General features: G+C 46.7%; 1 protein-coding gene across 1 annotated transcript in view; it reads right to left on the bottom strand.

Annotated features, from left to right (window-relative positions):
• Nucleotides 1-13,807, bottom strand: part of ADCY4 (adenylate cyclase 4) — a 59,071-nt gene that overhangs the window by 3,020 nt on the left and 42,244 nt on the right. Inside the window, exons 21-25 of the mRNA XM_084808574.1 lie at nucleotides 7,660-7,818; nucleotides 6,305-6,451; nucleotides 4,509-4,616; nucleotides 1,342-1,456; nucleotides 567-691 (exon numbers count right to left, since the gene is read on the bottom strand). Coding sequence (XP_084664700.1) covers nucleotides 567-691; nucleotides 1,342-1,456; nucleotides 4,509-4,616; nucleotides 6,305-6,451; nucleotides 7,660-7,818 — 654 coding nt within the window. The remainder of the gene's footprint in view (nucleotides 1-566; nucleotides 692-1,341; nucleotides 1,457-4,508; nucleotides 4,617-6,304; nucleotides 6,452-7,659; nucleotides 7,819-13,807) is intronic.

The following is a 13,807-nucleotide window of genomic DNA, read 5'->3' as shown; positions in this document are numbered from 1 at the left end:
CGGTTGGAGAATTTCTCCTTCCACTGAAGAATGTCATTAAAATAGTCCATTTGCCCACAAGTACAGTGGAGAATTTCAAGATGTCATTTCTGTACAGTGCTAGTTTGAACACTCTTAATTAATTGGGAGAAATTTACAGAACACCCAGGTTATCCCCACTGGTGTCATTCTTTTTTGCAAATGACAGCTTCTAGTCAAATTGAATGTACATGCGAAGTGATATTCAAAGACTGAATAACTGGGGGGCCACCTCTTCTAATCTTATCAGTAAAATCTATAACCTAAGAATGAAAGAAGAGCTGTGCTGGATCAGACCAAAGGCCTATCTAGCCCAGTATCTTTTTTCTCCACATTACCCAACCATGAGAAACCACTGACAGACCTTCCCTCCTTTCAGATCCTCCCCGCTGTGACTCCTAACGAGGATCACAATGAGGAAATTCTATGGTCTTAGTCCTCCTGAATCTGCTTGATGGGTTCAGACAAAAATGGAATAAGATGTGCTAGGAAAACATGGCACAGAAATCAGTCCACCAGTCAGAAAATCATTGTTTTAAATGCCCTACCTGTATCTTCCCCAGCACTCCTGTGCTCTCCATCCGGCTGGCCACATTAACTGTGTTACCCCAAATATCATATTGGGGTTTCTGGGCTCCAATCACTCCAGCTACAACTGGTCCATGGTTTACACCTGGAAAAGATACTATAGGGTTGGGCCACAGATATACAATGGATTAAAGACTGTATACTTGTTGTCAGCAAGTAATTTTTTAATAGGGGCCATACTTTGAACTAAGCAAGCCTAGAGGAGGTGCTGGGTCAAAAGTTCTCAAGAGGCTCAAAAACAAACAACCCTATATGCCTCCTCCTACCTCCTCTGCTGCAAAGCTTCAAACTGAACTGCCATGGCATTGAACCTTGATGGAGTCATCAGTCCTTTCCTATTTCCTATACTTCATGGGGCTGTCTGCTTTTTTATTTTCCCTTACTCCTCAAGATCACCATCTGAATGTTTAGAAGTTCATTCATCACCATACTAATTTTTAAAACAGGACTTTTTTAAAAAAGATGCAAAACTGGGGATTGGTGAGATGAGATTTCTTGTTGATATCCAAGGCACTAGCCAATCAGTGCTATGCACAGCCAACATTTGCTGTTAACTTGAAGAGCCAGTATTTTTTAGAGCTAGACCCTGAAGAGGAATAGATACATTTGGACTGATCTCAGTGAGGGTGCTTCCAGGGTATTCCACCCCCCTGCTCTAAAAGCATCACATCTGTTTTCATCACATTGTGTATTCATAATGAAGGTGAGATATGAATAGGAACGTTCTCAGCTCACCCACACGCAGCTTGAAACTGTTGAAAGAGTGCTTGTTGATAATGTCTAGTTTGGCCACCAAAGCCATGGCAAACTCGACCATAGTTCCCAGGTGGGTGTAACTCTGTTCGACATCCTGCAGGGACCACCCATAAACACATGTATCAGTATAAGCCAATTGACAGAGAAGGCAAACTGAACGAAGTCACACCTATAAATACTAAAAGGAAATGAACTCGATAAAAAATAACAACAGCCATCCATAGAAATAGAATGATTAAGGCAACAAGAAGAAGTTGAATATCATTCCACCTGGCTGCCTCAGGAGAAGAAGTGAGACAGTGACGCCTCTTCCGTCAGCCAAGCTGTCATTTGATTCTTCCCTGGGGGGTTCATTGATTGGGAATGATTTCGGTAGGGATGTCAGAGAATTCTGCCACGGATCTCGGTGAGGCTGAATGCCAGTGCATTCGGCCCCCCGAAATCCATGGCGGAACGAAGCCCTCGCCCCCCCACCCCACGAAAGGCGCACGAAACAGAGCACTTACCTGTTGTCGTCCGCGCTGACTTGCGAATGGCGGCCATGCTGTGGCCGCCATTCGCTTCCTCATCATAGCTGTGATAGGCTATGTAAATAATTACGTAGCCTATCATGGCTAACGCAGGGACGCCATTTGCGTCCCTGCGGAGGCCGTGATAGGCTACGTAAGTATTTACGTAGCTTATCACGGCAAGCTAAAAAAAACAAACAGCTTATGCAAATGGTGGCGGCTACGGCGGCCGCCATTTGTGTTCCCTTTTTTTTTTCTGTTTTAGCCTACATAAATATTTACGTAAGCTATTACAGCAAAAAAAAAAGGGGGGAACACAAAAAGCGTAGTGGGCGCTATTTGCGTTCCTTTTTTTCGCTGTAATAGCTTACGTAAATATTTACGTAGGCTAAAACGGCGAGGGGGAAAAGGATCGCAAATGGCGTCCATTACATTATTTGCGTTCCCCTTTTTTTCGCCGTAATAGCTTACATAAATATGTACATAGACTAAAACAGCAAAAAAAAGGGAACGCAAATGGCAACCACCGTAGCCACCACCATTTGCGTACGTTGGGGGGTTTTTTGCTTGCAGGCTGCCCAGCGGCCGGATGTCCGGCTGCGGGCGGCCCTGGCCGGTGGCTCCACGGAACCTCCGCAGAGCGGAGCCGGCCAGATTAGGATTTCGGGGGGAGGTGTGGAGCGCTTCCCCCCCACACTGCAAATCACCCCGTCAAAAAGATAAGTGACTTTCGTACATCCCTAGATTTCGGTTACTGGGTGGCACATATCCAAGCCATGACACCAAACCACAAAATGGCTGGAGGGGTTAGCCACTGAAGAGGAGGAAACTTTGGACTCTAGGCCTTCTCCTCTGGCCATAAGGGTGGCAGCACCCCACCAATCCAGATGCTTTGAGGGGGAAGGAACAGGGCCTGCTGAAGGGAGAGGACCCTCAGAGTTTACAACCAGTTCCCCAGTAGTAAAAGCACCAACACCGGAGAGGCTGAGCTGCTCTGAAGAGGAGGAAGCAGAGCTGATTCCTAAAGAGATTTTGGCTGCTCCAGCATTAAGAGAGGTGCAGGCAGCAGACCCAACTTTGCAGAGGTGTCAGGATGAGGTTGAAGGTGGCCTGAGCACTGTGTCTATGTTTCATCCTGTTCACTTAGTTAGGGATCGAGGCCCGCTATATAGAGAATATGCTCCCAAGGGCTGCTCACTAGACTGGACTTTGCAACAGCAATTGGTGGTTCCCCAAGCCTTTTGGGAGAGGGTTTTGAATCTTGCTCATGAAATAGCCTGGGGGCAGGGTGTATTTAGGAATTAAAAGGGCCAAATCCAGAGTTACCAAGTGCTTCTACTGGCCCCCAGTGACCAAAGCAGTAAAGGACTTTTGTAACTCTTGCCAAGTTTGCCAGAAAGTTGGGTTTGCCAGAGATCATCCAAAAAGCAAGACAAAAGGCAAAAACTAAGACAATGTGCGGCTACGCTCCCCCCCTTTTTTTATGCTCAAGCCTCTGACAACTCCAAAGAGATCTCTGTTAGCCAATCATATGCTAGCTGGAACAGCATTTCCAGACCCCTAAGGTGGGGAAGAAGTTCCCACAGAAACTCAGCTAAGATCATTCAACCCAATTAACTGAGCCTTACTCATACTTGTAGCTAGAGACATCTTGAGATAACACACCTCATAGGGGGTTGCATCACTACGTGAAACCTCAGCCTGGCCAAATGGAGTCTTACAGACAGAGCACAAAAAGAAGATGGGGTTCATGACAGCAACAAATAAGAGTTTTGTTTCGAACAGACCTATCTTTTTACCACATCTAAGCCTATTTTGATGCCAATTTTAATTGTATCTCCAGTAATGGTTGCAAATTCTTTGTTTCGGTGGAAAGTTATAAGAGCTTTTGTGGTTTTGACCTAAAACTAGGTTTTTTATGAGACTGCAGGAAGACAGGCACCACCTTCCCAGCATGCGTGCGACATCGCAAACCCACAGGATTTGTGCGTAAGTTTGCAGCCACAGCACTTGCATATAAGTTTATAAATCCACAAAATGAGTACCACACTCCAAGACTCGCGAGAACAGAACAGTGGTGGCTGGTGGCTCTGATGTCAATGGCATGGCAAATCCACTCCAGGTTTCAGCCAGAACCAGTTAGAACTCAGAAGGAGCTATCCAAGGTGCTTGGAGAGCTCCTTTAGAGTTCTGACTGGTTCTGACTGAAACCTGGAGTGGATTCACGGCCCCACTGACATCAGAGCTGCTAGCCCCCATGGGCACAGAATCATGGAAGATAAAATCATATTAAGAAGATGTAGCGAGTTAGCACTGTGTGAGTGGCACTGCTGATGCTAACGTGGAAAGGCTCCCCCATGTGTTCCGGATGCCAAAGCTCCACAAAATCCCATGGAAGGATCTGGGAGAAGCAGAGGAGCCTTCCCCAGCCTTGGTTTGTTTTGGGCTACAACTCCCAGCATTCCTGATCATTGGCCATGTGGGGCTGATGGGAGTTGAAGTCCAAAACATCTGATGGGCACTAGGCTGGGGAAGGCTGCAGTAGAGTCATCCAGAAGGAAGGAAGGTGGGCAGGAAGGAAGGAAGGAAGGCAGGCAGGCAGGAAGGCAGGCTGGTGGGCGGGAGGATGGGCATCACCTGTTGGTTATCTTGGCCAGCTGCCATGTTTAGGCCAGTGGCAGCCATATAGGTGCTGCCGATGGTTTTGATTTTCTCCACTCCGCTGAATTTGGGCTTCAGGAGTAGCTGTTGAAACAGAGACAAGATGGTTGCTTATTGTAGTGGTTATGAACCAAAGAACATTCTTGTTGGATCATATCAATCCATATTGATCCATATCAATGGATCATATCTAGACCAGCATTTTGCCTCTGACAGTGGTTATTCAGATATCCCTGGAAGTTCACAAGTAGGGACTAAAAAGAAATGTAAAAGAAATAGAGGGATGGGCAGTGAAGTGGGGACATGTGCAGGAGCAGCAGAATGAACATTTTCTCCTCTTTTCTCCCCACTGGCAAAACAGGAGGTGTGATCCATGGGGGAAGGAGGGGGATCATGAAACACATTTCCTCCACCACCATTTAGGCTTAGCACAATTCCATCTCCCTGTGTCTTGGAACCTATTCTCACAGACACTGGATTCTCCCATGATAGTGTCCCTGAAATTTAATATCAGTTGGTGATGCCCTGACCCAAATATACTCTTATTTATATGCCACATAAGAGGCAGGGCCTTTTCAGCAGTAGCTCCAGAAGTCCAGAAAGCCATTTCATAAGATGTTTCTTTAACCCTCTCATTGATGTCATTTTGCAAACAAGGTTAATTTTAGAGAGTCAACGTACTGCAGTGGTTGAAGAACCGGACTAAGACAGGGGAGACCAAGGTTCAAATCCTCACTCAGCCCATGAGACTCACTGAGCCAGTCTCTGAGCTTTTCTACATGAGGCTGTTAATCTGCTGCATTGACTTTCAGCTTCTTTGCAGAATTGAGATCTGAGCACTACATAAGGAACATTAACATAGCACAGACTCTAGGTGACACTGTGGTATAGAGAAATAGTGCAAATATACAAGTGGAAACAGTGTTTCTTTCCAAAATAATACCCCATTTTTCCTGCCCTAAAAGAACTCATGGAAAGTGCTGTTTACAAACAGAAATGAAACTGCAGGGTCATGAGTCTCATGACATTGTCTAAAGAACCAGTAAACAACCAAGAGTTGGGAATGGGAAGTGTACAAGAAAGGCTTCATGTAGAAAATCTCTCAGTCTCTCAGCCTAACCTAAATTTGAAGAAACATTAGGGGAAGAACCATGTATTCAGCCTTCAGAAGGAACAGACAGATCTGAATATTTTCAGTTCAGTCTGTAGCATTTTCACATGTGTTCGTTTTAAGTCTGTCTTGTCTTATTCCTGCATTAATCTGGGTTGTTGTTAAAAACAAAATCTTCACAAAATGTAATATGCAATTATGGTAAAATAAGCATTTTAATGTGCATTTGGGGGCATTTCTTAAGCCGAAAACTGCATTTTGAAATTTGGAGAAGTGTGGAATCATAAGGATAACTGTGTTCCAATCTGCACATTAGTTGGGAGGTGCAAATCAGATGGATGTGCTTCCAAATGCGAACAAAAAACCTAAAGCATCCCTAGCATTCAGAGTTGTGGAGCAAAGGTATAAATAAAGAGAAGAATAAGACAGCAGATATTTGGCTGTGGTGTTTGGGAAATGATTCCTGTGGATCCTGCTTGGTTTTTTAATGTACTTTTTTGTGATCATTATTGCATCATTGAAATTTTACCACTTTGGTTGACGATTTCATATTTAAAAGTGGTGTACAACTGTTTAAAAGTGGTGCACACATTAGGTAAAACATACCCCACCTCACCCCAAAGTATTAGAGTATTAGAGGAAGTACTAGAATTCCAAATACCTCATCAAAGTCTGCAATGATCTCATTGAGTAGCCGAAGGCACTCAAGTCCTTCACGGTTGACGTTGGATTCAGAGTAAAATTCTTTGAAGTCAGGGATGGAAGCGAAGAGAACACAGACACAGCCGTAAGACTGGTGGTAAAGATCCTGCTGGCAGAGAAAGGATGCAGAGGGACCATCAGAACTCTGCAGGCAGGACACCCCTTAAAATTCCATGCCGAGGAAATCCAAATTCTGCAGCCCAAAAAATGCTGTGGGGAGAAGTCCTAGCCATCTTCTTTTAGGATGAGAGCCAGTGTGCTGTAGTGGTTAGAGCAGCACTGGGGAGTCTGCAGCCATCGTATGCTGCTGAACTACAACTCCCATCACACCTGACCATTGGCCATGCTGTCTGAGGTTGATGGGAGTTGTAGTCCATTGACATCTGGAGGGCTGCAGTTTCCTATCCCTGCTCGACGATTTTTATTGATGATAAAAAGGTTCTCCTTTTTAAAGAGAACTCAATTGAACTGTGAGGTGAGTGCCATAGAGAGCCCCCCCATCTCACTCCTCACCTGCTCCCTTACTCCCCAGCAAGCTCCCTCCTGCCTCATCCTGCAGATCTCATAAAACAGAAATAACTTCACAGCCTTCCACACCACTCAGACCAGCCTGGAGTGTGGTGTAATGGTTAGAGTATCGGACTAGGACTGGGGATACCCAGGGACAAATCGCCCATTCAGCCACAAAGCTCACAGGGTGACCTTTGGGCCAATCTCTGTCTCTCAGCCTAATCCACCTCAGGGTTGTTGTGAGGATAAAATGGGTGGGAGAAGCATGAACGTCAGGGTGTGTTGAACCTCCAAAATTCATTTTGGAGAAGCTCTTTGGAGAGGAATCCCAGTGGCAGGCAGGGCCAAATGCAAAGGGGTGGGGCCAAATGCAAAGGGGGCCGGCCAAGAAGCAACAGCATATTTGACCTTAGCGTTCTGACTGCCAGCAACTGAGCCTTAGGAGAGGCGTTTCGGCCTTTTAGAATGGGCAAAAGCCTCCAGGCAAGTCAGGAAAGCACAAAACAAATGGTGGTCAGGAGAAAGGGGCGTGGTCATCTGGTGAACCCAGGAGGGCCAGACTTGGACTGCAGCGGGGCAGATTTGGCCCCCAGGCCTGAGCATCTGCACCCTTGATGTATATCATGGAGAAAAGCTAGGATATAAAGGTTAATGAACAAAAACCAAGAAGGGACAGGATAAAGCAACATATAAAATGTGCACATACTAATCAGACTAAATAAACGTAAATACGCCATGGTGTCACACAAAGCAGAGACATGGTTCTCCACCATGGGGCTGTGGTACTCCAGTTTCAAGACTCACCTCATTGCGGCGGTTCTGGCGGATGAACTGCTGTGCGACATCAGCGGGCAACACATTCTCCAACAAGACACGGTTGAGGTTCTCCATGGTTTCAATCTCTTCACGTTCTTTCTTGAACTTCTTTTTCCAGAGGAAATCTAAGCGGCAGTAATACTCATTCTAAGAGTGAGTGAGTGAGTGAGAGAGAGAGAGGAAGTTAGATTGTGAACTCCTCGGGGCAGAAATCTTCCCTTTTGTAAAGCACTGAACCAACCAACCAACCAACCAATCAATCAGTCATCAGTGAACCATCTTTTAAGGCTGGAGTCAAAGAATCACATGTCCTTGGAAGGGATGAGGAAGCTCTCAGACCCAACGCCCTATTGTAAAACAGGATTCTCCGACGCCAATCCCCCAGCTCACATTCCCCAAACAAGTTAAGCCCTAAAACACAGAAAATGCAAGAGGGCAGAAAGCTGCTCACAGAGAGCAAAACAGTCCTGGGTGAGTCTCAAACATAAGTTAAATGATACACAAGCTCTCACCAGTCATTCAAACAATGTCCAATAAACTTTGCGGGATGCCAGGGGACAAACTAGACACAACACCATTCACGGAATTAGCAACTGCAGTGAATGGCTTTTTGAAAATCAGTTTCAGGCAGATGGGCCCAACCTGCATCAGGACCCTGCATGTGGGGGCAGGGGCAGGAGAGTATGGTTTTGTTAACCCTTTGCCCCACTGCAATTCCAATCTGGATTGGATGGATACTCCCATCAAGTATAGCCTGATGGAATCTGAGCTAGTGGTGACTGACCAGGAAAGAGATATTGGGGTTGTGGTGGACAGCTCGATGAAAGATATCAAGCCAGTGTGTGGCCACTTTAAAAAAAGGCAAACTCCATGTTAGGCATAATTAGGAAGGGAATTGAGAATAAAACTGCCAATATCATACTGCCCCTATACAAATCCATAGTGTGACCACACTTGGAATACTGTGTACAGTTCTGGTCACCACACCTAAAAAAAGATATTTTAAAAAGAGCTGGAAAAAGTGCAAAAAAGGGCAACTAAAATGATCAAGGGGCTGGAGCATCTCCCCTATGAGAGAAGGTTACAACAGCTTGTTTAGCTTAGAAAAAAAGGAGGGTAAGGAGAGACATGATAGAGGTCTACAAAATTATACAGGATGTGGAGAATGTGGAAAGGGAGACATTTTTCTCCTCTCTCAAAATCCTAGAACTCAGGGTCATCCTATGAAGCTGATTTGGTGGAGATTCAGGATAGATAAATGGAAGGACTTCTTCATACAGAGCATAGTTAAACTATGGAATTCACTACTACAGGATGTAGTGATGGCCACCAATTGGGTGGCTTTAAAAAGGGGTTGGACAAATTTCTGGAGGAAAAGAATATCAATGGCTACTAGTCCTGATGGCTATGTGCTACCTCCAGTACCAGAAGCAGTTATCCTATGTACACCAGTTGCTGGGGAACATGGGTGGGAGGGTGCTGTTGCACTCATGCTCTGCTTGTGGGTTCCTGGTTGGCCACTATGAGAACAGAATGCTGGGCTAGATTGACTTTTGGTTTGATCCAGCAGGGCTCTTCTTATGTTCTTATTTGCAATGGGAAAAAACCCTCACATTTGCTAAAATGGTGTTTTTCCCCTAATGGAACTAAGAGGCAGCACTCCCAATTCAGATCAGGACCACAGCAGGGGCAGGGGGCGTTAAAGCCCCCCTATCCCCATGTCAAAGTCCCATTTGGATCACCACCCCCACCCCTCCAGCACCTGAAATGTACTTGTAGAAAGGCATCACAGCATTGCTAATTCTGTGCATGGCACATCCTCTCATTTGGCCCCAAGTCATTTTTCTGAGCACGATTCAAGGTGCTGGTTTTAACTTATAAAGCCTTACATGGCTCAGGACTGCAATATCTGACAGAGTGCCTCTCTCGGCATGATCCTGCCCGTATCTTCCCAAAAAGGCCCACCCAGCCCCAACGTCGTTATATTTTCGGCACCAAGTTAATGCCTTCTTCTACCCTTGGGTATATGATAAGGTTCTAATCAGGTCCTGGATTTGTTTAATGTTGGTTGTTTAAAACAGTTTAGATGTATTTGTGTCTCTGTGTGTGCTGTCTGTTTATATGTCAGAATGCAAATGGATTTTGGAATATATAAATGAATTAATGAAAACGAATAAATGTGTACAGGCTCAGTTGTGTTATTCAGTGACCACGTGTACACCGCAGTAGGTATAGCCTGCCATATCTCGTGCGCATTTGTCAAAGGAACTTCTGAGTGATGCTCTGGGCAAAAGACTCAACAGCGGCTTTTCCCTAAAGCCACTTCTGGCAATGGTAATCAGCTGAAGGGAAAGTGACATCAAGGGACAGACTGGGAGAAAAGAAGCCATTGCGTACCCCGCCCCACTGCCATCTGTCGCTCTTAAAACTAGTCATCCTGGGCTCCATCTACACATAGCAGTTTTACCGTTATCATACTGCAATGATAACTATTGGCGCACATGACACCAGTGGGCACCAATAGTTATCACTGCAGTATGATAACAGTGAAACTGCTATGTATAGATTCAGCCCTATTCTCACCTTTTAAAATATATTTTTGCATGATTATTACTTACTTATTTTATTATTATTTTCATTTCTATACTGCCCAACAGCCGAAGCTCTCTGGGCGGTTCACAAAAATTAAAACCAAAAAGCACACGGTAAAACAATATAAAATATAAAAGCATTGAAACCACAATATAACAATACAACCAGAATAAAACCAGAATAAAACCGAGCAGCAATGCAGAGATTTAAAATACAGATGTAAAAACAGCAAAGCTAAAAGGCTAGAAAGCTAAAAGGCTAAACTGCCTGGGAAAATAAAAAGGTCTTTGCCTGGCGCCGGAAGGAATACAATGTAGGTGCCAGGCAAACCTCACTAGGGAGCTCATTCCAGAGCCGGGGTGCCACAGCAGAAAAGGCCCTCCTCCTGGGAGCCACCCACCTCATTTCCTCTGGCAGGCGCTCACGGAGAAGGGCCACTGATTATGGCAAGCATGGTTTTTTTAAAGCGGGGCTGGGCAACACATGGCAACACGAGCCCCCCATCCCCGGTATAGGCTTTGTTGCAGCAAATAAGCAATTGAATTCACTTCTTTTCAATTTGGCTTGAAAAGAAGGCATGCGGGGAGGCATGTGCCTTGTTCGCAAGCAGAACCAGGCACCCAGACCTTCCTAAGAGCACAATTCCTCTGGTAAACAAAGTATGTGCATTTGCAAGCAGAATGGCCATTTTTTGATGCCGCCACTGCCGCAGAGACAATCTGCAGCAGATTTGGCAGAGGTGGCAGCAATTTCAGCAGCGGGGGAGAGGGGTGACCCCCACTTGGTTCAGGAGGGCAATGCAGCCCCCCCAGGCCCCCCTCAAAGTTGCCCACCCCTGCTTTAAAGACGCAGGTCTACCACCGTCATGTGTAGCTTTGAGAGGGCTCTGTTTGTTTGTTTGTTTGCTTGCTTGCTTATTTATTTATTTATTTATTTAAGAAGCATCTCAAGGTGTCCAGGTGCCGCGCAAAGATTTAGAATTTTTATTCTATTAGCCTAAGGGGCAGTATCCAGTGGTGTCATTCCGCACACTCAGACCGTGCTAGCAGAGCTCCGCTGAATGTTTCTGTTGTGCAAGAGGTGGCCTGTTACACTTGCGCAAGCGGTTGCACCAGGAGCCGCACATGCGGGATGCACAACCAGTTGCACAAGCAGAACTAGGGATGTCAGAGAATTCTGCCATGGACTCCAGAATCTTTTCTTTAGAATCCACCCCCCCTGGAATCTGTGGCAGAACAACCTCCCGCCCCCTGCCCCCCTGCAGAATCCCCCCGGACGGAGCTTACTTGGGGCGGATGTGGTGGTGGCAGTGGCGGCAGCTCCGGCGGTGATGGCAGAGGCTGGTCTCTATGCCGGCCACTGCTGGCCTGCTGCGGTTGCAAATGTCGGCCGTCGTAGCAGCCGCCATTTGCGTCCTTGCAGGCAGCCGTGATAGGCTACGTAAGTATTTACGCAGCCTATCATGGTAAAGGCAGCCACGCAAATGGCAGCCGCTACGCCATTTGCGTGGCTGCCTTTACCGTGATGGGCTACGTAAATACTTACATAGCCTATCATGGCTGCCTGCAAGGACGCAAATGGCGGCTGCTACGACGGCCGACATTTGTAGCTGCAGCAGCCCAGCCACGTCCGGAACTCCGGCTGCGGCCAGACCCGGCCAGCGGCTCTGCGGAGCCGCTGTGGAACAGAGCCGGCTGGGGAGGATTCCGGGGGGAGGGACGGAGCACCTCCCCCCCCACCACGGATGCCCCAGCACGGAGCTTAGTAGGTGTTTCGTACATCCCTAAATGGAACGCACAACTGCACTTGCGCAAATATAACTTTAGCTGGATTCTTCTCTTGCACATAGTTCAGAACCCAGTTTCCGCTACTGCAGCATGCTTTGTGCTGATAGAAGGGCACGGTTGGATACTGCCCAAGGGCCCAAGGGTGGGAAATTGTAGAGGCTCCAGGGTGCCTTTTCACCCCCGCCCCACCCTAGTCAAAACTTCTGTTGGTGCCCGGGAGAAATCTTGCCCCCCCGCCCACCCACCGGAGCAGCCATAAATATTGGTGGCTTGCCACTGAAATTCAGCAGGAAACCACTACAGAGCAGTAATCAGGTCAAATTTACCTGGTTCTCAAGCTATATTTAACCTAATTTCCATTCCATAGCCTCTATGGAGCAGTAATGATATAAAATGTAGCTTTTGAACAAGCCCAGTTTGACCTATTTACCACTCCATAGCAGCAAACAGATTTTTTTTCCCCCACTGCATGTTGTTCACCCATGTAGTAGGCCAGTCTCAATGTGAATTTCAATGTGTCACTTCCTATTGTGTTGTCTGTTTTGTGATGGCTAATGACAAAAGAATGTACGAGGAGCCGTGCTGGATCTGACCAAGGGTCCATCTAGTCCAGCAGTCTGTTCACACAGTGGCCAACCAGCTGTCAAGCGGGAACCCACAAGTAGGACACGAAGGCAACAGCACCCTCCTTCCCATGTTCCCCAACCCATGTTCCCATAGGCTCACTGCCTCTAACACTGGAGGTAGCCATAACCATCAGGACTAGTAGCCACTGATAGTTTTATCCAGGAATTTGACCAATTTGCTTTTAAAGCCATCCAAATTGGTGGCCATCACTACATCTTGTGGTAGTGAATAGCAGGTGTGATAAGGGTGATTTCCATTGGAACCACGTTTCTTCCTCACCACAATCCCGAGGGGGGGGGGAAATGCCCATCATCACCGTGGCTGCTATCAGACCTGGGACAGAAGCTTCCCAAGTGATGTGTGAGCTAATAAATGTTTCATAAAGCATGAATGGTGCCCCTGTGGCCCATGGCACAGTTGAGTTATGGACCGATGAAGTAGTAAAAAAAAAAAAACTGGCAGAAAAGGGGACTTGGATTACGCCCCTCAGATCTGTCTTGCAATGGTTGTCCCTGGCCTCAGGAGAAGCCTTTCCACCTTGGTTCCCTTTGAAAACAACAATGTACCCGGGATTAAACCTGAAACCTTACACAGCATTATTTCCACTGTGCAGCACCTTTTCCCCAAACTAAGGTGAGAACAGAGACACTGAACAAAAGAAAGGAGAAAGGAAATCCCCTTAATCACTCAGCTACCTCCTCAGCCACATTCAATGTATTCTCGAACACTGCCAGGCAAGCATGTGCCACAACAGGAAACACTCAAACCATGATCAAAAGAGGAAGGGGGAGGCAGCATGCGGGGGAGGGGGGAAGCTGGCCTAGAAAGAGATGCAGGAAACGGTGGCTGCTTGCACTGCACAATAAATCATAGAATCATAGCATAGTAGGGTTGGAAGGGGCCTACAAGGCCATCGAGTCCAATCCCCTGCTCAATGCAGGAATCCAAGTCAGAGCATCCCTGACAGGTGGCTGTCCAGCCTCGTCTTGAAGGCCTCCAGTGTGGGAGAGCCCACCACCTCCCCAGGTAATTGGTTCCATTGTCGTATTGCTCCAACAGTCAGGAAGTTTTTCCTGATGTTCACTTCAGCCGGAATCTGGCTTCCTGTAACTTGAGCCCATTATTCCGTG

This window comes from Heloderma suspectum, chromosome 6 (assembly GCF_057233095.1).
Source record: "Heloderma suspectum isolate Gila_16-S chromosome 6, 16-S_ref, whole genome shotgun sequence".
Taxonomy (NCBI): Eukaryota; Metazoa; Chordata; class Lepidosauria; order Squamata; family Helodermatidae; genus Heloderma; species Heloderma suspectum.
The sequence above is the reverse complement of the archived record's forward strand: the minus strand, read 5'-3'. Positions and strand labels throughout refer to the sequence as shown.